Here is a 24,765-nt window from a genome sequence, read left to right on the forward strand (position 1 = left end):
CGTGGGACCAGGGAAGGATGTTGATTATCCAGCCTCAAGGGCTGTCCAAGGGGTGGGTGGACGTACGGCCAGTGCCCACCTGCCAGCGTGAGCCTGGAGGGTTGCACCATGACTGGCGGGGGTCTGTGCAGTATCTTGATCGGAGGGGTCTCTCTGGTCCCCCTCCCCATCCCTGATTTCTCTCCTCCCGGTGGCTGGGAGCGGGGGCAGCCAGCTGCCGTGCCTGGGATTGGGTGACTCCGTGCCATTTGACCTCTGGTTGGAGCCGCATTCTCCCGTCCAGTTCCTCCAGGCACAGAAGCTCACACTCTGGGACAGGAATCCTCTATCTGCTTCTCATTCATTTTGGAATTGGGAGGGGAAGGAGGCTGCTTATGGGAATTTTTAGGAACCCACCAGGCAGCTTGGCGCCCCTGAGGCTGCAGCTCTGTCCAGCCAGCGCCTGCCCTGCAAACTCTAAAGACAGGCCTGGCTTGCTCAGCTGCCCAGATGCTTCCCCCACACCGGGGGTGGCCTGTCCCTCTTCTGGCTCCTCTGTGAAAAGCCACCTCCATGGCATCACCCAGGAGCGTAAAGCCAGCTGGCGGTGCCGGGGAGGCGGCCAGTGACCCGGACAAAACCCAGAGAAGCTGGACTTGACCAGCACCGGGTCCGCTCTCCCCTCCCCTTCTCCTGGAGGGTCCCCAGCATCTCCTAGACCTGAGGACACTAAGTGCCCACGAAGACTTGCAGGGACCTCCCCCCTCCCCCTTCCCACATCGAGAAGAGAACGTTTTAAAAATGTTTTTATTTAATTAAAAAAAAGACAGAACTAACAACCCAAAACCAGTAGTTGGTATGGGATTCACAGGGGCTTAACTGGCGAGACACACAGGGGCGGGATGGAGAGGGCGTGGGGTTGGGGGAGTGTGAGGGCCACAGGCCACCCGGGGCCCCCGTGGGCGCAGGTCTCAGAGCGAGGGCAGGCGGGGAGGGGGTGACCAGAACCTGGGGCAACGGTGGGAGAAAGGCTGTGAAGACCACGGCGCTGAGGGAGCTCGCTCCCTGCTCTTCTGTCCCTCCTGTCGCTTCTTTCTACTTTCTTGGTCCCGAAAGTGGGCCCTGCGCTCTCTTCCTGGGACTGGGCAAGAGGTAGGATTCATCGGAACGCAGCTTTCTCCATGAAATGACGGAAACTTCCAGGGCAGCAGGTGGGAAGGTGGCTTACGTGGAAGAAAGGACAAGGCTGCCTGTTTTTGGAAGTGACCTTGCTGGGGGATGAGTCCCCGGATTCCGCCCCCATCCTTCTAGCCTGGTGCAATGGTGTCATGGCCTGGGGAGGGGGAGGGCGGGCAGGGGCAGGCCACGAGCCCGGACACTCCAGCACTCACTGCTGTACATGCTTGGACAAGCCACACAAAGCCAACCTCGACGGGAGGGAAGGATTTCGAGCAGCGCGGAGGGGCCCCGGCACGCGGTCACTGGGGGCGGGACGTGTGGAGGTCCCCTCTGCGGGCGGCGGAGGATGGCGACGACCATGACCCGGATCTGAACTCCTGGGGCCGAGTCCGCCCAGGGGGTCCACGAGCAGGTGGCTGAGGTAAGAATTTTCTTGTCACTTCTAAGTACGACAGCTACCGGGATCGCAGACAACTGCTTCAGAGGGGTTACCAGGTCTCAAAAAGTAAGAAAGGATCTGTCTTCAGAAAGCACGTGTTTATATAAAAGAGGCTCAGCTCCGTGTTCCAGAAAGCTGTCCCCCTGAGCCCGGACACGCTTCCACATTCTCTGCTTGCCTCCGGAGGCGAGAAACGGTTGGAAAAACGTCAAGCTTGGAACCTGCCGCCTCCGTTCCCAGGTGCTCGGCCCTTTCATCCAAACTTCCTCGCTGAGTGCTTTCGGGGGCAGGGCGAGAGCAGAAGAAGTGACAGTAACGGGGCTTGGGGCAGGGGCTGCTGCCACTTTTTAAGAGAGAATGAATGTAACTGCTCTCCTGGCGTTTCTGCAAGAAATCAGGATGAGTGACCACCCCGGAAGCGGGGGTTTGTTCTGATCTTTTGGTCTCTGCTCACCCTCGGGTCTCCCTTTCTTGCACAAGGTTCGGGCTCTTGTTGCCAAACACCTGGGGGGAAGGTCTGTCCCTATGACCCCCGAGGAGGGGCAGAGCTGCTCCTCAGGCCAGTGGGCAGAGGTGGGGGGACAAAGTAAGAGGCCACCCTTCCTCTGACCCGTGGGATCTTCCTGACTCTCAAGTACAGTCAGTGAGTTCTGCCCTTTCCATGTGAGGCAGAACATTCCAGAAGCAGAGAGGAGGAGCCTTTACCTCACGCCCAGGCCAGCAAAGACGCCCCCAAACCCCACGGATTCCTCCGCAGGCCTCGATGTCCCCAGGCTGAGGGAAGCGGCCCCGGACAGCACGAAGGCCAGAGCACCAGGTGGTCACAGGCTCTCTCCTCAGCATTGGTGTTACCTCAACAAGCAGCCACTGCCGGAGCCAGACAGACAGAGGGAAAAGGGGCAAACTTCGGCTTCCTCGCCTGCGGCTCACAGACCAGAACCTTGGGTTCAAAGCAGCTGACCAGCATCCGAAGGCCCCTGCGGGCCCGGTGAGCCGGGCAGGGATGGGAGGCCCCGAAAGCCTGTTCTTCTGGCGGAAGATGTGTTTCCAAGAGGAGATGATGGCTCGATTTTGTTTTCCCGGGTGGGGCAAGGCTGTGCAGCCTCAGGAGAGCTCTGGGGCCTCCTGGGAGATTTCGGAACCCCGGGGCATCCAAACACCCTCCTGGGGGATAAAATCAGCCTTCTTGCTTCTGATTCCCGTCTCCGGGGCTTCGCTCCAAGCCAGCCCGCGACCCATTCTGGAGACCCGGGAGGGTGGGGGTTGGCCTCAGTCTGTTGTTGGTCTGTCTTAAGGGTCAGATGCCCCCTGTGGGGTCCAAGCCGCCCATCTGGGGAGAGGCCGGTGCCGAGAGGACGGGGCAGCTCACACAGGGGTGGTCCGCCGGTTGAGCACGCTGATGTGCACGCCTCCCTTCAGGTCCTGCTGGAAGAAGTCGTGCACCTGCAGGAAGCCGGCCTCCTGGTCGGGGCTGTAGCTGGCAGCCGTGGTCACCTTGAGGGGCTCCCTGGACAGCGTGTACATGGACAGCTCGCCCATGGGAATGGCCCCGGCGATCTTCAGCCCCACTGGAGATGTGTCCCTGGACGGAGAGGCCTCGGTGGACCTGGAGCTGGACCGTGAGCGCCGCCGCCGGTACCGGTAGCTCGGCATCCTGGCGTAGGGTGATGAGGAGGGAGCCTTAAGGAACTCCCGTTTGGTCTTAAATCTCAACTCTTTGTTTTTCTCAATGTAAATGTTTACGGCCAGGACGCCCACGGTCTCAGCCACAATGAAAGACAGGGCTCCGAAGTAAAAAGACCAGCCGTAGTTGTAATGGTTTTTTTTGTCTTCGTCGCGCTTGTCGCTGGGGTCTCCCGTGTTGCTGGAAATGTAGACGATGATGCCGATGATGTTACTGAGGCCTGAAAGGGAAGCGGGGGTGGGGGGGGGTGGGGGGCGGGGCGAACAAAGGCAGAGAGAGGTTAGACCCACAGCTGGGCAAGGGCAGGTGGGCGGGGCAGGGGCAGGTGGGCGGGGAAGGAGCTGGTGGGCGGGGCAGGGGCTGCTGGGCGGGGCAGGGGCTACTGGGTCGGGCAGAGGACAGGTGGGTGGAGCAGGGGCTGCTGGGCGGGGGGGGGGGGGCAGATGGGTGGAGTAGAAGGCAGTTGGTGGAGTAGGGGGCAGATGGGTGGGGCAGGGGATGGTGGCCACTCCCCTTTTTGGTGGGTATGTCTTTGTTCCGGTTGCTAATTTTAAGTAAAAGTAGTTGATTTTGAATGGGTAATGAAGTACAGGGTTTGGGTGAGTATATCATAAGACACAGGCTCTTACTACCCAGTTCCCCTCCTCAGGCAGCTACTGTTATCTTCTCTCGTATATCCTTCTCAGATCCATATCCAGTCTCTCTCCCTCCCTCCATCTCTCTCTCTCTCTTCCATTTTTTTCTTTGCACAATACTCTTTGGCCCCTTGCCTTTTCACTCAGCTGTCTCCACCCGAGAGACAGTTCCCTATCAGGACGGGAGGAGCTGTCTCTGTCTCTCTAACTGCTCATGGGACCAACGCCGCCGCAGGGGCATCTACCCAGGCCTCTGCTCTGGACACGCAGGTGGCTTCCAGCCCTCGGCTATGAGACAGCCTTATGTCTACATCATTCCACACACACGTGAGTAAAAATGTGATGAATTCCTTGAAGTGAAACTTCTGCCTCACTGGGTGTGTGCATTTAAAAACAAACTTTTATTTGGGGGTAATTTTAGATTTATTGAAAAGGTGTGAAGTCAGTACAGAGAGAGCCCCTTTCCAACTCCCCGTTCCGTTTTCCCCCATTAACGTCCTATGTTACCATGTACATGTGTTACAACCAGGAAGCCCACCTGGTGTGCTACTATCCATTTACCTTCCAGACTTTCCTCGGATCTCACTGGGGTCTCCACTAATGTCCTTTTTCTGTCCCACGATCTCGAGTTGTGTGTAGTTGTGTTGAATCCAGAGTCCCAGCTCAAGCACCCTCCATGGAGGCACAAAATGCCTCATCAGCCTATAATGCACTTGCCAGTCTGGGAGGTGAAACCCACTCGTGTGTTTATGTGATTTTCTCTCGCTATAAGTGAGGCTGAGCAGAGCCGAGCTGCCTGGGTTTGAATCCTGGTTCTACCAACTCTCATCTCTGGAACTTTATGCAAATTACTTACCTCTCGGGGTCCTCACGTGCAAAGTGGGAATGCCAGTGGCACGCACTACACTGGGTGGGTGTGTGGATTCAACGAGCTAATGCATACAAAGCACTGCGCCCAGCACACCGAGAGCATGCTTTGAGTTCTAGTACAGTCTATTGTGTTTTATCGTAATGTGTTGTATCATCTGTGCCCTGCCCGGGTCCTCTGTCCATCTTCCTACTGCACCAGTCCCAGCGTGGATGGGTTAGCGTATTTCCTGCTAAGGGCTCAGCGATCCAGCTGTAGGTCTGGACTCCTCACCCCTTCCGCTGTGCTCCAGAAGAGCCCCCACTGACACGGGTTTTCACAATCACGGTTTGCTTCCTTCCGCCCCTCCTCCCCTGCCTGCTGGCTTTGTCTCTCCTTCCCCTATTCTGCACAAGCCATAAGAATGTATATCACATCCCAGCTGATTCCACGTGCCCAAAGAAGTTACCGGCGTCCTCTTCTGACTCTCCCAGCTTTTAGACCATACTTCTGAGGCTCCAATCATTTTGCACCTAGAATTATTCACGGCCTGTCTCACCTCACTGCCGGGCCCTGCGCGTGACTCTGGGTCTGTGCTGCCTTGGCCCACGATCAGGGCTCCTTGATCCAGGGAATAAACGGGGACCAGCGAACAGCCCCTTGCTTGCCTGCATGGCCATTGTGTTTCCTCGCTGCCACATCCTCTCCTCTGTGGCTAGACCTGTGCTTTCAGCTGAGTGTCTCTGCGCCCCGGGCTCCACAGCCCCTCTGGAGACCCAGGGCATCTGGAGATGCCTTTGAGAAGGTTCCTCCGGGGGGAGCAGGCAGTGCAGGGGGCAGCGTGCTTTAGAGGCTGACAGCCCTGGGCTCAGCCTGTCGTTGCCGCTGGGTGACTTCAGGGAAACCGCCTGGGCCACGTGACCACCTCCTCAGGAGCTGGGGTGATGGGGGTGCACTCGTGCGGCATTGGCACTGGTGTTAGTGGAAGTCTTCTTTCCTTCCTCGGGAAAGGAAAGGGGACAGGATTCAAACGCCACAGCAGGATTCAAGTCCACACCCTGAGCAATTTGCCTGCTTGGAGGAGGAGAGAGAATGGCGTGTGTCCCTGTCTTCCTGCCTTGCCCCCGTTCTGGGCTAAGGTGAGGACAAGGGACAGGACAGGGACCTGGCCAGGAAGGAGCGTCCTGCTTCTTCCTAAGGAGATCCTCCTTTCCAGCACACGCTCACACGCTCACACACACACGCTCACACACACACACACACTCACACTCGCACGCACACACACTCACATGCTCACACTCACACACACACTCCTCACTCACTACATCCCCCGCAGATGCACACACACATATATTTACTGCACTGGAAGGAGACAAAGACTGAAGTGGGGCGGGAGAACAGGCGCAAGAATGGCGGCCAGGGGCCCTGAGGTTCTGAGCCCGTCCCTGGGTAGCTGTGGCCCGCAGTTCCGCGATGCACACGGCAGTCACCTTCCTTCTCCAAGAGGAGCCGTGAGAAGAGATGGGGATGAGATGGCCTCTGGGGACTTACGTGGGCCGCGCACCTCGCAGGCCCCTTCCTGGGCCAGTGAAGGAAGCCCGGCCCGGTGACTGGGAGCCTCACTGTCACCCTCACGGTGCCACTGGGCTGATTCAGGGTTCAGAGCCCAGGCGCAGGGACCCTCGCTCCGCTCAGCCTCACAGGTCCGGTGTGAGAAAAGGGCTCTTTGAAAGCGAGAACGCCGTTAGGACGGTGCAAGGAGCTCTGATGACAATTCAGGAAAGGGCTGCGGGCGGAGCTCTGTGACATTTCTCACGCGGATTTACTGGAACGAGGCCTGGGAAGTCAGCTGCTCCGGCCCTGCTGCACCGTCATCTCCATCCCGCCGGGCTGCCCGGAGTCTTGAGGACGCCACTGGCCGAGCTTTGCCCCTCAGATGCCCCGCCAAGCCCCCAGCCCCAGCGACTCAGGCCACTGGATTCTCCCCTGGACCAGGCGTGAGCACTGACCCCCCCTCCAGCCTGCAGCGCGCCGTCTGCGGCTAGGCTCAGAGGAGCGACCACGTTAGGCCATTTCGGACCCACTGGGCAGGGAGTGGGTTGCTCTCACCCACAGCTCTGGGGGCGCAGAGGTGCTGTTGCCCGTCTCGGAGCCGGGAGACTCGGACAGTCAGGGTGGGCGGGTGGGGCTCCGCCCCGCGCCCCCCTCGCTCACCCCGCCCCCGGCACGCTGGGCTCCTGCCCCCTTGCCAGCCCTGTGCGCCTCCCCTTGTCTTCCCGGCTCAACCCCTTCAGGCCTTGGCTTCTGAGCGCCTCTGAGGCCCGCCCCGCCCCCCAACTCCGCCAGGCTCCCCAGGAGGGGCTTGTAGGGCACCAGCGCTGCCCCTGTGGCCTTCTGCATACCTGGACTAGTTATTCTTATTTTTAATTGAGGTGAAATTCCCGTAACGTAAAATTAACCCTTTAAAGTGCACAGTTTAGTGGCGTTCAGTTCATTCAGTGTTGTGCAACCACCCCCTCTGCTCGTTCCAGAACATTCTCATCGCCCAGAAGGAGACCCCACACCTGTTAAGCAGCTGCTCCCCACTCCCTGCCGGGCGCCCCACACTTTGGACCTGCGTCACCCACGGCGATGTTATGACCTGCCCCCCGTCCTCCCCACCGCACGCCGCAGACGAGCGCTCTGTGCAGCGGGGACCAGAGCGGACGGCTCACCTGCAGCCACAAAGAGGATGCCGGCGCTGAGGACGATGTTGTTCTTGCGGCTGTGGAGTCTCCCGGCGCCAAGGCAGAGCCCGCCGAGCAGCAGGAGGGCGGCGCTGAGGATGGGGAAGGCGCTGGAGGCGCGCACGAGGCCTGGCCGGCGGGAGACACAGAGAGGGCCGTGGGGCTGGCCATCCTCCCGGCCCGGCCACGGGCGTCGGCCCCGAGGCTCTCAAGGCCCTTCCGCTGACTTTGAAGATTCCCATCCCGCCCTGGAGACCCCAGGTGGGTAGGGAGCTGGGTGGGTGGGGGCAGGGTGGAGGCCACCAAGTGATGGCGCCGGCCTGCTGGTCACTCCCCCTGGACGCCACGTGGCCTGGAATCACATCTGCCCCCGTCTCAGGCTCTCCCTGGATGTGGGTCCCACTTCTGCCAGCGGGGATCCCCTCCGCGCCACCAGGGAGGCCACAGCAACAGGCACGAGAACACTGTCAGAGAGCCCGTCACAGCTCATGGACATCGTCTCCGTGAAGCCTCCGGGATGCTGGAGAGTGGATCCGGATGGGTGGCCGAGGGCATGGGCTTTGCCTTCGGCGGGCCCGGGTACCCTGCTTTGTGGCACGCTGGCTGTGTGGCCTTGGCCAAGGTGGGGCCTCCCTGACACTGGGTTACCCTAGTGTGGGATGCAGTTCGTAACAGGCCTACGTGCAGGTGGGCTCTGCACATCTAATGGCTTATTTAGCAAAGGCCCTGCCCATAGCACACACTCCTCAAGTGACAGCCTTGATCTCCCATCTCCGTCAACAGCAGCGTCATCACCCCGGGAAGCTCCGGACCTCGTGAGGTCACCGAGGAGGGGGTGGCTGGACAGGGGAGCATGTCCATGGCCTGCGGGGCCCCACGGAGCTAGATCTGCAGCTGTGCACTGCCCAGCGGGGCGACCAGGGCAGCTAGCTTCAGACCACTTCACTCCCCTCTTTTACAACCTGGGGAGAGTAGTAATACCTACCTGTAGGGGTTGAATTGTGGCCTCCCAAAATCTATGTCCACATTCTAACTGCTGGTACCTATGAGTGTGACCAGGTTTGGAGAAAAGTCTTTGCAGCTGTGAGTAAGTTAAGGCTCTTGAGATGACACCGTCCTAGATCACGCTGGGCCCCAAGTCTAGTGACAGGCGCCCTAACATGAACAGGAAGCGACACAGCAGAAGAGCCCATGGGGAGAAGCCATGTGAGGACGGAGGCGGAGGAAAGGATGACACAGCTCAAGACAAGGATGCCGGGGCTGCCAGAGCTGGAAAAGGCGGGAAGGATTCTCTGCTAGAGGCTTTGGAGGAGCACAGCCCTGGCAACGCCTGAGTGAAGACGTCTGGCCTCCACTCCGTGTGAGGGTGCCTTTCTGCTGTTCTAAGCCCCCCAGTTTGTGGTAATTTATTACAGTGGCCTTAGGAAAGGGACACACCACCTGCAAGTGCTGTGATGAGACTCTGATGGAATAAGGTACATCAGGCGCGTAGTAGGGCCCTGGGGGAGGCGGGTCCCCCTCCCTGAGCATCTGGCTGGGAGAGGAGGCGGGAGGAAGGGAAGGGGTACGTGAGCAGAACCCCGAGCTCGGCCTCCCAGCCCAGGAGAAATCCCGGCTCCGTGGACCTGGGGGCCGCCAGGGGACAGTGAGCTGGGGGCACCGGCAGGCCCCCCTCCTGAGCCAGCTGAGCTCGTTTGCGGCCTTTCAGCCTCTGAAGGCAGCGTTTGTCTCCCTGCTTGTAAGCCCGCCAGTGTGTGCCCTGCTGCACAGAGAGCGGCTTGTCTGGGGCAGTAAATGAAGCTCTTCTCTCCGCCTCCCCCTCCTTCCTCTGCCTTCTCACAGCCGCAGGTTTCGGGAGGAGGTTTCCTGTGGGCTTTTGAAATGCGCCTGTGATCCGTGCGGGGCCGGCAAAGGAGGACCGGGTCCCCCTCGATACCCTCGTTCTGCAGGTGGGTCAGAGGGGTTGCATGCAGCGAGGGAAGCCTGGAGCCTCTAACATCTCCGAGTTCGGGCCTGGCCAGAGCCGTCCACCCCGCCCGCGTAAGTCATGTGAGCACCGTCCTTTGCCACGTGGGCTCACCCGGAGCTCTAGACGTGCGGGCACCAACCGCGGTGCAGGCTGGGTCTTGCACAGAGCAGGCCCGATGTCCAGCCCACGGCCCTGTGGCTACCTCGAGCTCCGGCAAGGATCTGTGTTTTTGCCCAGAGGGCGGGCATCTCCTCCTCACTCGCCCTCAGGCTCGCCGTGGGCTCTCAGCAGCCCTGACACCAGCACTCTGGGGTTAGCACAGAAACCACGCGCCCAACCCGAAATGCGGAGCCTGGAGAAGGGGCACCAGGCCCAGGGCAAGAGGGACGGGAAGCCCTGAGGCCAGCGGGCTCAACAGAGAGAAACGGCAGGGAATCAGGGAAACTCAGGCCGGATGGCCGTGGCGACCGCGGCCTTGTTCTGTCCTGGAATGTTGCCCACTCCCTCTGGCTCCCAGCTCACAGGCACCTGCACTCTGGGGCTCGAGTTCAGGGCCAATTCTCGCTGTTTCTGCAGCCCCTGAGTGGAAAACCACTTCCCTGATGGGGAGTCAGCTCTGCCCTCCCCCCCAGCAGCCGAGATCACAGGCCCCAAAGCCATCACCCCTTCTCTTCCTTGGGCTCTGAATGAACCCCCTGGCTCCCCACGGTGCCCCAATGAGGAGACATTTCCTTCCCAAATGAGCTTTGATGGCTGATGTACAGTTGCCATCATGTTATTTGGGAAAATCGCTGCTGGGCCTCCCAGCCCTCACGCCCTGCCCCGGGGCACCGCTGGTGGGGTTTGAGGACAGCAGGAGCCTGAAGCTGGATTGGTGAGTGTGCCCCTCCCGGCCCTCGGACCACCTCTCTCAGTCCTGCTCTGGGCCCTGGGAGGCTGACGCCAGGGACCGGGTCATCGGGGTCCCTCGACTCCGGCTTTGGGAGGAGAGTGCAGGGGAGACGGTTATTCCCCTGGCTTCCTTCCTGCAAATGAGGACGAGGATAAGGTGGCTGCGCTCTGTCATAAAGGCCACAGCCCCTGCCAGGAGGCCTGTCCTTGCAGCTCCCCTGGTGCAAGCGTCCATACCTGCCTCTCCCACCTGTTCAGGCCGAGGGCTGTAAGGGGTCCTTCTGTTGCTAGCCGCGGTGTGTTCACTGCCCGTTGTAAGCTTCCCTTAGCCCCGCCCACAGCTCTGTAATTAGTCCTTCACTAAATGCCCTTCCTTCATCCCATCGGAGCGAGCGTCCCCTCTGCTTCCTGCTGGGACCCCAGGAAGCCGCATCGTCTGACCTCTGGGCTGATGTGCCACGAGGCCCATCCAGAAGGAGATCCCAGCACCCTGGGGACCATGAGGGGAAGGGCAGGGGAGTAAAGAGGCAGAGCCCGCACCGATTAACCTCAGGCAAGTTCATGTGGGAAGTGGGGAGGGAATGGCGTGTTTCTCCAGGAGCTGCTTCCGCACAGTCCCAAGGTGGCCAGGTTAGTAAATCTGCCCTCAGAGCCTCAGGGACCATCTGACTGCCCCGGGCCGGCAAACAGGGGAGGTCCTGTGTCAGGGCTGGCTTTCACCAGCAGCCGCCCCAGATGGCTGTGCAGGCCACGCACCATGCAACTCACAGAGTGTAATGTATACGCTAGTCTATGCAAATGACATCCCTTGAGTTGTGCAGTGTGCAACCTGCACAACCGTCTGTGGCGGCCCTATGGACTATCATTTGCTGGGTTCAGGGGTGGCCCGCAGAAAGCAGAGAGTACAGGCGTGAGGAAGGGGAGAAGGTGAGGGAGGAGGGATGGGAGGCAGATCTGGCTACATTATTCCAGGTTCCGGGCCTGAGGCTGCCCCAGGCTGCAGGGGAACCGCACGCTGTTCTATTTCACTAGATGACTCAGAACCAAAATCCTTTCTCTTAGAAAAGAACGGTCCATAAGCAGGTGCAGAGTGAAGCGTGCTCCCTCTGAGTACACTTGTATCGATTCTCCATAAATGAAGCTGGCCTGAGCCCCTAGGGGAGCCGCTGGGAGCAGCTCTGCTTGCGTCTTGGCTAATGCAAAAGGGGAAAATGACTTCAAAACGGTGCTGTTTTTTCCATTTCCAGGTTCCTCCCCAGGCTGAGGCTCCATCCTTTCTCCCAGGGAGGTGCCCACGGACGAGATCTGGATTTAGGGTGTGGGACGGGGTTTGTCCTTTGAGTTCCGGGTTCCAGTCCGGGGGCCAGCCCCACTGCAGGACCCGGGCAGGGGCAGCTCATGGGCTCTACCAGTCTGTGCCAGAGACACTCAGGGCCACATACCCGAGGCTGGTCCCACCACCGTCCGCACGTTCTCCCACAGGCTGCCTGGCACCCAATGGCTGTTTCAGCGCGTGACTTAATCTGATTTTTCAAGACTAGAATGCTGGGTGGGGGAGGGGAGGGGTGGGCAGGTCCAGGGCTGGCCGGGCCGTGTGCCTGGCACAGCCCCCAGGATGCCGGGCCCGGGCAAGCCTACGTCCTGACCTCTGGACCGGACACAGCAATCAGTTCCTCTGAAGACAGTGGCCCTGGGGAGCAGGGATTCCCCCACCCTGCTCCATCTTCCCGGGCCGCACCCGGGCATGGTCCTATCAGCCAGGCAACTCTGCCGGGACACCCAGCACGTCATGGCAACCTTGAACGACACTCCATCCTCCGAACTAACGATTCAGAATCAGAAAGGGAGTGAGGGCAGCACCCAGGGACCAGCCCCCTCCGCCCCCACGGGGCCCACCTTCCTCCCCCGCCGCCGGCTGCCCACCACCGGCCCCCGCTCCACCCACAGAGGAAGCGAAGGACCCTCGGCACTCACGCAGGAGGTACTCGGAGCTGTCGTGGTCGTAACCGTTGTCCTCTGGGAAGTGGTTGATGCGGAAGCAGTGCCCTTTATAGACCCCTGCAGGGAGCGAGGGGAAGAGCGGTGTAAATGTTCCGTGGGCTCCACGTCCTTTCTCCCCAGACTCGCTGGCCGGGTGTGCCTGGCTCTGGGCGTGGAGGGCGCAGAAGGGCCGCTCCGATGGGCGTGGGGCACAGAGAAGGACCGCCCAGCGGGGGACGCGCCCCAGGCTGACCGCGTCATTACGGTCCACGTCAGGACACCCGCGAGAGGGAGGGGCACCAGGACACAGGGACAAGAGGCCTCAAGCAGAGCATCCTGGGCCAGCAGGGCCCAAGGGGACTGCGGAGCCAAGGCTTGAAAGGTGACAAAGACCTTCCCAGTGGGATGGGGGAGGGGCCAGCCAGGCAGAGGCGGGGCTGTGAAGAGCCAGGGCTGGGGCCGGCGGTGTGTCTGGGGAGGGTGGGAAGTCCAGTGCGGCCAGAGGTGAGAAGGACCCGTGCAGGGAGAGGGGCTGTGGGCCGGGATGAGATCTGCCGCCCACCTCCCTGCAGCAGTGTCTGTCTGTCTGTCTGTCTTCCCCTCTCCCCTCGAGCACACAGTTACAGTGAATCCCTCCTACGTTACAGGCCGAATCTGCGCACGGTCGGCAACGTGACTGTAATCCCCTCACTCGGTGTGATAGAAGGAAGAGAGACTCCCGGAAAGGCCCAGACCCTCTCCTGCCTGGTCTCCCTCCCCACTCGGAGAAGTAGCCTTCGCAGGACACCCTGAGTAGTTTAGTGACGGCAGGAGGACCGCCCAGCCCTCCCTTCTGGAATCTTCCGCCAGCTCTCCCAGCGCCTGCTCCCCTGCAGTGTGGGCGTGCACAGTGCAGAAGCGGACGCAGGTCGGGGGACACAGGGTGCCGGGCTCTGTCCTGCCAGCCCCCCGCACGCCCAGGCCGGGCCGCTGGCCCTACAAGGAGCTCGTCCTGGCCCCCACACGGGCCGCCTGCTTTCAGCTGGAGGCGGTTCTCGTTTTGCAGCTGCTGCTGAGCGGCTCGCTGACCCTCCCATGTCCCGGCCAGACCTCCTGGTCGGGCGCACGGTGCAGGCAGCAGGGCCCGCGCCAGGCCGGCCTCCGTCCCCGTCCTTTCCATGGAGAAGGGCCTCGACGAGCTTGGGGGCACCTTCAGCGCCTCCCATTTACCAGTCAGCTGCCCCCCAGCCTCCCCTCAGCTGGGCCCATGAGCTGCTGCCTTCAGAGAGCTCAGGGGCTGGTGTCCAGGCCACTGCTGGGCAGGCTGGGTTTCGTCAGGGACAGTGGGGGACAGTCTGAGGGTGCCAGAGGCGGCGCCTTGAGTGGGGTACGCTTCCACAGTGTCGTCTGAGCCGGGTCAAGCGTGAGCGTTTTAGCTACCTGCCTCAGTCTCCTGCTCTGGAGAATGGGGACAGCCACAGGCCTCGTCTAGGGACCTCAGGAGCATCACGGGAGGCGACCCTGAAAGGCACTTCAACGATTCTCGGCCTGCGCTGACGGCTCAGGGGACATTTGCTGCTTTGGGACCCAGACATCACCCACCCTTTGCTCCGTGGCTCTTACTCTGTGGTGGAGCAAGAGGAAGGAGCCCCAGGGCAGGCTGGTGTCAGGACGGCCAGCGCGGGCCGCACCCCAGCTTCAGGAGGCGCGTGGGAGGCCGAGCAAGCGTCTTCCGGGCGTGGGTGGGCGAGGTAGTGCCCTCTGCCCTCCTTCCCTCTCCCCCTGCACACTGTTGGGGCTACTTTATGGGCCTAAACAAAGTCACCAAGTCCCCCACGCTTGTGGGAACAGTCAGACATTAAGAGGCTGAACAAGAAGTAAATAATCTCTCTGCAGAGTTGGTCTCCAGGGGTCAACGGTCGGCTGTGCGTCTTCCCACGTGTGCACGTGTTTTTTAAAAATTAATCTTTTTACTTGGAGGTAACTGTAGACTCACATGCAGTTGTGAGAAGCACTGCAGGGAGACCCCAGGTACCTTTCACCCGGTTTCCCCAGTGAGAACATCCCAACCAGGATCCTGACATTGCTACAGTCGGGAACATTCTGCCACCTGGAGGACCCCTCGTGTTGCCCTTTTATAGCCACACCCACCTCGTCCCGGTCCCCAGGCTCTGACCCCGACGCAGGGCAACCACTAAGATGATCTCCTTTTGCACAGCTTTGTCATTTCCAGAAGGTTCTATAAATGGAATCTTACGGCGTGTGACCTGTCGGGCCTGGCTCTCTCACTCAGCGTAATTCTCTCGAGATTCACCGAGTTGTGGTATCGATAGTTTGCTCCTTTTGGCTGCTGAGCGATGTTCCACGGCACGGATGTACTGCAGCTCATGACAGGGGGATTTGCGCCCAGCGATTGCACCTGTGGTTTCCAGCTATTTCCAATAACGCTGCTATGAACAGGTTTGGGGATGAACCTAACTCTTCATTTCTCTGGGCTAAATGCCCAGGAGAGTAATTGCTGGGTGACGTGACAGCTGCGTGTTTGTTATAAGGGACAGCCAAGCTGGTTTCCAGGATGGTTACATCCCTTATTTTGCAAAAGGAATAATACAATACACTTTACTCTGCAAACTGCTTTTTTCATGTAATAATGTATACACACTTCTCTAGGCCAACACCTATAGATTTTAAAAACTTGTTTGTTTTTAATAACAAAAATAATACGTTGATACTACTCCAAAAGTTGCTGACAGTCTTCGAAGGCAATAGCACAGGGACTAGGGCAGTAAAGCTTTTGCTGCACCACTGATGATGCTAAAACTATGCTTCGCCAGGAAACCACATGTTTACATATTCGATTGGAAAAGAAAGCAGGTTTTGAAACTAGCTTGCATGTAGACATGTTAGTTCCAAATGCCCTTCCAATGTATTTTGCGAACCTCCACTCTGCATTTAGGGTGATAGTTTCTATTTGATAGAAACTGTAAATAGGGATCACACTGCCCAACATATTAACAGATTTTCTGACACATTCTTTTCAGTGGCTGCGTGACGATGCGCAGTTATGGTTCATCAGTCCAACTATACGATAGGAAGAGACATTTCCCTTTCTTGGGGCCGTGTGTACACACGACGGATCCCACCGCAGGGCGTTCTGCTCCGAGCGTGCTGACAGCGCGCTCTCCCGCGTCCCCCCCGCCCCTCCTCTCCTCTCCTAACTTCTCTCCACCCTTCTCCACACCAAGCTCCTGTGCACAGACTGAAGGAACAAGCATTGCCTTGGGTTAAACTGTGTCCCCCCTGCACACACCCCCTGCAACCCCCCGCCCCCAGAAAGCTCATGTTGGAGTCCTGACCCCTGGTCCCTGTGAACGGGACCTCATTTGGAGACAGGATCTTGAAGATGGACTCCAGTTAAGATGAGGCCACGCTAACTTAGGGTGGCCCTAAATCCAACGACTGGTGTCCCTATAGGAAGAGGGAAACCTGGACCCAAGGGAAAAGGCGTGGGAAGACAGAGGCAGAGGTTGGAGTGTTGCGTCTACACGCCGGGGGGTGGCAGGGATCGCGGGCAACCAGCCAGAGCTAGGAAGAGGCAAGGAAGGAACAACGTACCCAGAGTCTCAGAGAGGGCAGGGCCCTGCCGACACCCTGATTTCGGACTTCGGGCCTCCAGAACTGTGCAACAACTGTGTTCCAAACCTCCTGGTTCGTGATGGTCTGTTCCAGCAGCCCCAGGACGCTGACACAGGAGCGCTGCTGTGTGAGAGGAAACGCAACACGCCTCGTCCGCTCACTGGGCGCCAGCCTTGCAGGAAGGCAGACGTGTTGGCCCTTCCTGCTCCTCTGTCAGCGGCAGGGGCCCACACGCAACGTGTGGGAAGCTGCATGCACTGCATCCGCAGAAGCATCCTCCTGTTGCAACGAGACTCGTGCAGTCGCTCAGGCTCACGCTTCCAAAGCCCCTGGAGCAGGTTCCCCACCAGGGACTCGCATCCTCTCCCTGTACCCTCCAGCTAGCGACAGGGACCTCGCCACCTCCCGAGGCATATTCTGTTTCCAAACAGCTTTAACTTCAAGTTCCTGAGAGGTTGTCCGCCTCCACAAAACCCTATCCACGGGTATTACTTATAATCCCTGGGAATAAAAGAACCCATCCTCTGTCGTGCGTCAAGCCACTGAAGAGAGGAACTGTATCCAACAGGATGAAGGACAAGCTAGTTTTCCAGCCATCCAGGGTTTGCACAAAAAGGGAGGCCCAAGGTCGAGGACGAGAGGAGGCTGGCAAGCTGCCAACGGTCGGGACCAGACGCGTCCCCCGGCCCCAGTCTGAACAAGTGGGGTCTGCGGAGGAGTGGGGCGCCTCGAGTAGAGAACGTGGGTATGTCCCCTAAACGAGCATCCTCTCTAGGTCAACTATCCCCATTTACTTTATTTATTTATTTAGTTATTGCAGTACGCGGGCCTCTCACTGTTGTGGCCTCTCCCGTTGCGGAGCACAGACTCCGGACGCGCAGGCTCAGCGGCCACGGCTCACGGGCCCAGCGGCACGTGGGATCTTCCCGGACCGGGGCACGAACCCGTGTCCCCTGCATCGGCAGGCGGACTCCCAACCACTGCACCACCAGGGAAGGCCTCCCCATTTACTTCAGCCGTTTCTTTATTGATGCTTCCAAGACCCTTGTCCAGCCCCGCCCCCTGCCCTGGGTCCGCCTAGGAGCACAGCCCTGCCTCTCCTCTTCTCGGGATCCTGTGCTTCTGTTCTGGGACCTGCTCTTGCTGGACTCAGCCGCCCAGGATTTTTTCACGAGAGCGGCCTCACCTCCCCCAACCTGTTTTTGTCGAGTGGAGTGTTTAGTCCGAAGGACTTCACATCTATCCCTGTCAAATTTAATTTTGTGAGTGTTGGCCTCAAGGCATTTAATAGGGGAGAAAATTAATGGCTGATGTGAGCAGTGAGAGAGCGCCATTTCCAATCCATTGCACACGTGCGCTCTCGGTAATTGGGCCACTTGCTGCGTTATCTGCTAAGTGATGAGCTTCGCTGGCTAATTGCGAGATCCCAGATGGACCACACCGCGGGAATACCACAGCGCTCCCGGGGTCGTGGCCTGCGCTCCCGGGGACACGGCGGTCCTCTCCCTTTGCGGGTCAGGGAACCACCGTGTGAAGAGACTTCTCGAGACACATGGCCCCAGACGCGTTACTTCTTCATCTGTTAAAGCTCGGGAACTGGGTCCAAAGGAGTCCCTCCTGCTCTAAGATTCTAGGACCATTTTGTGCGCAGATGTTAACATATCCATTCATCTACATACATCATACTAGAGGTATTTCTCTAAGCCTAGGAAACATCTGGAAAGAAACATCCTAAAAGGTGTCCACTGTTTCATTTCTCGGTGAATTCAGATTTTCCTCTTTACATTTTCTCTGTAATTTCTAAATTTTCTACAGTGTCTGAAAATGAACCCATGAGGTTTATCGAAAGAAAGAAAAGAAACCGGATCTTTGACTCCAGGGAAAACGTGGCGCTGTGTCTGAAGTGACCGCAGGGCCGCCCAGATGTGGAGGCTGGTGAGTGGCGGGTGACCTGTCGGGGGGACATGTGTGTGGGTGACCTTTGGCCCCCGTGGGTGAATCACCCCCCCGCGAGGGTGACCGACCCCCAGGACTCAGGCGGTGACGGGCATGTAGGACTTTCAGTGCTGAACCCAGGAGAGTCGCAGGCAAACCGGGACGAGTTGGTTACCCTGCGAGTCATGTCAGGGTGTGACATAAGCCTCCCTAACAGGCCATCTCAGAGGTCGGTCGCCACTAGGGGAGCGCTGGAGCAAAGGATGTTAGACGGTGACTTGCTAATAATGGTGTCTCTGTGTAGTCCCTTACGGCGGCTGGCAGAGCGCTTCCACAGGCACGACCTCACCTGTTCCTCACAGACGCTGAAGCAGCGCTGGCACCGGCTGAGCGTGCACGGGCCCCCTGGGGCCCACCCCTCACGTCTCTGCCCGCCTTTACGCCAGCCCCTCAGGGCAGCAACCAGCTCCCTGGGGTGTCGCCTGCCGGAACCTCGATTCAGCCGCTCCAGCTGCTGCTTCCTTTTTGGCCCGCGGCACTGGGTAGGTCGCCCGGGGGCAACTGCACACACACTCACTCGCTTGTGGGGCTGGGGGTTTGGGGGGCCCCCCGGCCCCGGGGTGACCTTGGCGCAGGAGGATGGCGGCCGGTGGATAGGTGTTCCCGTTCTACCTGCTTCTGGGGGTGGGTCCCAGCAGGACCAAACCAGTGATGGTCAGCTCAGGGCTGCCCCTTGCACTGCCTTTCCCTCTACCTGGGTTCCCTCTCCCACCCTCCCACAGGCCCGCTCCCCAGGATGGCCACCCGGGACACCCTGCCTGCACACCGGCCCTGGCTTGGGCTTCGATGAAAGCTGGCCCATCGGCCCATCTCATCTTTGTGAAAACACAGCTTTGACGATGCAAGAAAGAGGTGTAGAGACGTCACAAGCCCTGCTTTCCCAAGCCCCGGGGCAGAGGCCCAGCTCTGAGCACTAGGCCCTACCTTAGGCCGTAAAGGAGACGTCTCTGCCTCGTCTTAGAGAAGAGGCGGCTCGGGGCGCCCAGGGCAGAGCAGCCGCTGGAATCCGGCTCCTGGCGCCTCACCACGTGTTCTTCCCAAGCGCCCGATGCCCACGCCCTTCGGGAATCCTCGCGAGTGCCAGAAGGGGCTCTGATGCAGTGTGGGTCCTCCCCAGACACATCAGGGAGTGAAGCCAGGTAACAACCGCGAGTGCTGGGTTAGCTTTAAGGCAACCGCTTCCCCGACGGTGAAGCAGGAGGCAACTGGCGTCCCCAGACTTTGGAAGAGGCAGCTCTGGGCGGCAGGGCGGCAGAGGCCTGGTCTGCAAGGCCCCTTTGGGCTCCAGGACGGGTGAACGTGAGTCGAGTTGGCCCCCTGTGTGGCTTTCCAGCTGTGCCGTTTCAGGGGGAGATACGGTCGGACAGCAGGGGAGGGTTGTGAGGCATTTTCCATCCTGGGCTCTTGTCCCGGAGTTGAGGCCGAGCTCAAAGCCGAGGTCGGGGCTCCGGTGTGAGGCCCGCGTCCGGGAACAGATGCTTCTGCAGCATGGGGTGTGGGGAGTGCTCAACTCGTGACCTCAGAACATCCCTGTCATCCCCGGTCAACAGAGCAATGGGAAAGCCCAGACGAGGCCCGGCTGCTGGTGAAGGCCACCCAGACCGGAGAAGGAGGTGAGGGTGAGAACCCCGTGTGGACCAAGCGTTCCAGCAGCCTTGTTCGAATCATCTTATGTGTGGGAAAATAATCAGGCTACATTGTGTTCTAAATAGCTATCAATTGGACTTTATAATAATTCGAGGTGGCCGTGCCCTAACTGGTCCAGATCAGGGAGGTCTCCCTGGACCCGAGTCAGACTGTTCGTACCAGCCGCAGCCCTGGTCCAAGGCCAGACGGACCAAGTCCGTGTCTCAGGTGGGCCGTGGGAGGAGCTCAGAGCCCGCCTGGGCCTGCACTCCTCCCATGTTTCCCCAAAGCTGCCCGGCCCCTGACCCTAAGCCCCCACGGGGACAGCCCGGCAGGCCTGGAGGCCTGTGTGTCTCCAGGAGGGCACAGGCCTTCCAGGAAGGACCCAGGGCTCTGTGGAGGAGGTGAGGGGCTGAGGGGTACAGGGCTGGGCTGACGGGAGAGGAGGGGAAGGGACAGTGTTATCCTCAGGGTAAGAATAACATCAAGAGTTCACTTAGCACCTGTATGGCCAGGCACTGTTTAAGCACCTGACATCTGTTAACTCACTTCGTCTTCATACTAACCCTGCGACGCAGAGACGATTACTGACACCATTTGCTACCAAGTGCCCGAGCCAGGATTCGAACCGGGGCCGCCCGCCCAGCTCCAGAGTCCGGGCCCTGACCCTCCCACACTCGGGAGGCAGAAGGGCATGGCGTGGCCTCAGGGCTACGGGTAGTTCTGATTGGCTGCAGCGTGACTGGGAAACGTGGGTCCTCGACACTCTTCATTGGTGGGAAACCTGTTCTTCCAGAGCCTTGGGCTAAGGGCACTTGCTCAGGTTCGAGGCTGGGCTACCCTGCACTGGAAGTGGCGGTTCTCCAGGGCGGGCCCCCTCCGGTCGGGGCAGAGGTCAGGAAGAGGCGGAGGAGGGTGCGAGGGCTCAGCGTGGCTATGGTGGCAGCTCAGGGCTTTCCAGAGGAGCTGATGTGTACAGAGGGGCGCTACTGGGCTCCGTATATGCAAAAGGGCAGAAGTGGGCAGGCAGGCCGGCCTCGTGTTCTGGAGCCCTGGGTGGCCTGGCCTGGGGGGACAGCGGCCAAGGGGATGCAGCAGCAGAAGAGGCCGGGGTGAGGTGGAGGTCCCGCAGGGAGGCCGTGGAGATGGGACCTAACTGCACAGCCGCCACGAGGGCGACGGGGTGGGAAGGCTTGAGGGGCAGCCTTGAAGGGAGCTGCCTGGGTTAGGGCGGCAGGCAGGCGCGAGAGGAAAGGGCAGCCCGGGACACCGGCGAGCCGTGCGCTGTCTGGGGGAGACCCTGGCTCCTGGTCTTAGATGTGTCCGCAGACGAGGGACCGGAGCCCGGGATGGAAGTGACCTCGACCGTTCCAGCACAGACAGGCAGGGTGCCTCGCGGTTCTGGAGGCCAGAAGTCCTAGGAGGAGGCGCGGGCAGAGGCGGTGCCTTCCCAGGGCTCTCTGGGGCATCCTCTGCACCCCTGCCCGTCCTGAGCTCCTAGGGGCTCGCTGTCTACCGCTGGCACCCCTGGGCTTGTAGAAGCACCACCTCGATCTCTGCCTTCACCTGCACACAGTGTTCTCCCTGCACGCCTGTCTGTCTCCACATTCCCCCTTTTCACAAGGACACCACTCATATATGACCAGGACCCATGCTCATGACCTCATTTTAACTTGATTAGCCTCTGTAAAGACCCTACTTCCCAACACAGTCACACCCCGAGGTACTGGGGTTAGGACTGCCACATATGAATTTGGAGGGGCGCAACTCGGCCCGTGACACCGGCTCCGAGCAGACGCGACTGGCCAGGCGTCCGTGCCCCCGGCTGCCACCACAAAGCCAGGCCCCGTGCCTCCCCGGCCCCGCCCCACCTCCAGCTCCCTGTAATTCCCCCTCTGAACACCCCCTCATCATCTCTCCACTTCCATGCTTATCTCCAAAGAACCTCCTAATAACTGTGATTTCCCGCTGGCACACGCTGGTGTTCTCCAGAGGGCTGGCCTCTCTCCAGCTGTAAGGCGGCAGGCTGTGGGAAGCCTCTCCCCCGGGCTCCTGCAGAGAACTGCCAGGCTTGGAGTGGCAGCCAGGGCTGGGCTGGACTTTCCTGGGGGAGCCTTAGCTCCCTGGCTTGCAAGTGACCCTGTGAGACCCTGTTAAGCATTATGACCTTGTGCATTTTGAAGTTCCTCCGTCCAGCTTACATTCCTCCGTCCAGCACCTCCTGCGCTAGATGCTGGGGACCCAGATGTGGCAGAGGACCTGCTCACCCCTCTTCTTCCTGGACTCAGGGCTACACTGGATCTCTCAGCCTCCTTTTCAGGTAGATGGGCCATGGGACCCAGCTGGCCAATGGGAAGTGGGCGGAAGTGATAGGCGTCCTTCCTGGACAGGTGGGTGCACCTCTCCCTCTCCACGGCCTCCCCCGCCAGCTCAGGGGGTGGTGGAGCCACAAGACGGGCACAGCCTGGGTCCCTGAATCCTTTGTGGAGGAGAGCCATCCCCAAAGGATGACCCACCTTGCATCAAGGGCAGTAATCCACTTCGATTTCGTCTCAGACATTCTGCATTTTGGCGTGTTTCTGTTTCATCGATAATCAAGGAGAAGAGACAAGACAGGCATGGTCTCTGCCGTCCTGGAGCTTTCCAGGTACACAGTCATCCAGTGACGCCTGAGGACGGGGTCTGAAGGAGGAGGCCAGAGTTTCAGAGAGCACGCCATCCGAGGCCGCAGAGGAGAGGTCAGGAGAGCTTCTCCTCGTCGGGAGGATGGGAAATGTCTTTACCACCTTTGAGAGCGGAAGCGGGGCCTAACCCTAACCCTAGCCCATGCTGGTCAGAGCACTTTGAGAAGATCAATTGTGGTGATGCGAAGGGTAAGTCTATACTTTTAAACTTCTCATTTCTCGGAGCTGCCTTCGGACCAGACTGTGGAGTTTGGGGAGGAGGCCCCGTGTCCCCTACACGGCCAAGGGCTTGGGGTTCACAGCCTGCGCAGCTGCTTTGAGCCCCAGTGCCTGGGACAGGTTTCCCTCGTGCTCTTTTCTCCTTTCTAAAGTGAGCTCATAGGTCACTGAAGGGCCTCGCTGCCCCTCTAGCATCTGTTTGGGGTCTTTGTTTGGCCATAGACCTCGGTTTTTTTTTCAATAAATTTATTTATTTTTGGCTGCGTTGGGTCTTCATTGCTGCACAGGGACTTTCTCTAGTTGCGGTGAGCAGGGGCTATTCGTCGTTGCGGTGCGCAGGCTTCTCACTGCAGTGGCTTCTCTTGCTGTGGAGCACGAGCTCTAGGTGCGCAGGCTTCAGTAGTTGTGGCACGTGGGCTCAGTAGTTGTGGCTCGTGGGCTCTAGAGCGCAGGCTCAGTAGTTGTGACGCATGGGCTTAGTTGCTCCGCAGCATGTGGGATCTTCCTGGACCAGGGCTAGAACCCGGGTCCCCTGCATCGGCAGGCGGATTCTTAACCACTGCACCACCAGGGAAGCCCCTGTAGACCTCGTTTATCCGTTCAACCCTTTGCCCACTCTTTCATTTAATTCAGTATCCATCTACTGATGCCAGGCCCTGTGGGGGCCCAGAGGCACGGGTCCGGCCAGCAAGAACGCATCGCCCGGTTGGGGAGGTGAAGTGTCCACATCACCTCAGAACAGGGAGCTAGTGACACATGCTACAGGGGAAGCCGCAGGTTCAGGGGCCTTCAGGAACGAGGGTTGGTGCTGGACGGGTGTCTGGGGCAGCTCGGGGGACAGAGCTGAGGACGGAACGTGGCAGCTGGGGGTGGCAGAGAGGGGGGGCGCAGAGGCATGTTTGGGGAGTGAGCTTCCGGAAGAGAGCGTAGGCGCAGGGTGGGTGGGCTGAGGCTGCAGGAGCAGGCGGGCAGCCATCACGGCGTGGCCTGGATCACCCTGCGAGGGTCCTGGATTCAACGCCGTAGGCTCCGAGGTGCCGCCGTGCCTTTCCCGAAGCTGGAAAAGTGTCCCCATGACTAACGCAGGGACCCCTTGGCCCTCACAGCCTGGCATGTCTCTAATTCTATTCCCAGCCCGACTTGGTGGAAATGCGACCTGTTACATTGGAGGGCCCCAGCCTGGGGCCTCTTGGGTGTCTTATTTTAGTCCCAGAGGAGCCAGGCTGCCTGGGAGACGCAGGCTCAGCTCCCCCCGGGATTAACAAGCGCTCCCTTCATCGCCCCCCTCGCGTTGCCGTGCCTGGGAGGAGGGACACATGTAGACTTTGGCTCAGAGCCGGCAGCTTCCTGCAGCTGCCAGACCGACCGTGGCAGCCTCAGGACCCGCGCAGGCAGGAGCGTGGGCCGGGGGACCTCGGGTCAGCCCGCCTCACCCCTCACTCACCGTCAGTCACGAGGAGAGAACGTCTCAACTTGCACTGTGTCAGCCCCAGCAGGGGAGAACGGATTCCGCAGACGCCCGGGCCCACCCTCAGCTCCCGTCTGTAAGCAGGTGGCACACAGGGGCTCCCTCTCCAAGATCCTTCCTAGCTTCCCCAACAGTCTAGGAGAGCCACTAGGTCCAAAGGGCGTTTCCCCCAACGGGACAGTCGGAGTGGGGCTGGCGGAGGGTTTGGGAGAGACGCCAGCCTTGTCATCGGCAACACGACCGACATGGCGCCCGTTTCAGCGGGGCTGGACCCCGGCTTAGTGTCCACCAGGGGACTGGGCTCTGTGGTGCAAGCTCGCGCCCCAGGCGGTGGGGTTCACACAGAGACGATTTCCGCCCCCAAATTCCGCCTCTTTAAACCTGGAACCTAGAGATCACAGTCTGGTAAACAGAGGCATCTCCCGAGGTCCTAGGCTCTACGGATCTTGTGCTGAGACAGGTGGGCTGGGGCAGGAGATGGGGAGAGAAGGGCGGGCCATGGCCTGGCGCTCAGCCCATCCTGGGGTATGCCCGTGGAGCCCCTTGCTCTGGGAATGGGTCTCTCACAGAGTGCCCCCCGCGCCTACCAGAGGCTGCATCGCATGGCCCTGCCCCAGGGATCCTGGGCACACACCCAGCCCGAGCTGGACCAGTCAGATGTACTCTCGGGGGTTTGGATTTTGGGTCAGAAGCAGAGAGACCCAAGGGCAAAGAGACTTTGGGGTGCTCACGAATGGGGAGTTCTTGGTGGTGCACGAGGCCAGCTACGGAAGATTCTCCCCTTTTCAGTCTGGCTGTTAATCTCGTTTAATCCCTTGGGACCCTCCAC

At 59.8% G+C, this 24,765-nt stretch overlaps 1 protein-coding gene across 1 annotated transcript in view; it reads right to left on the reverse strand.

Annotated features, from left to right (window-relative positions):
* Positions 1–1,848: 1,848 nt before the first annotated feature.
* The window catches only part of CACNG4 (calcium voltage-gated channel auxiliary subunit gamma 4), a 55,010-nt gene continuing 32,093 nt past the window's right edge, over positions 1,849–24,765 (reverse strand). Inside the window, exons 2-4 of the mRNA XM_059998300.1 lie at positions 12,324–12,407; positions 7,478–7,618; positions 1,849–3,501 (exon numbers count right to left, since the gene is read on the reverse strand). Coding sequence (XP_059854283.1) covers positions 2,963–3,501; positions 7,478–7,618; positions 12,324–12,407 — 764 coding nt within the window. The 3' untranslated portion in view covers positions 1,849–2,962. The remainder of the gene's footprint in view (positions 3,502–7,477; positions 7,619–12,323; positions 12,408–24,765) is intronic.

Source organism: Delphinus delphis, chromosome 19, assembly GCF_949987515.2.
Source record: "Delphinus delphis chromosome 19, mDelDel1.2, whole genome shotgun sequence".
NCBI classification, from domain to species: Eukaryota; Metazoa; Chordata; class Mammalia; order Artiodactyla; family Delphinidae; genus Delphinus; species Delphinus delphis.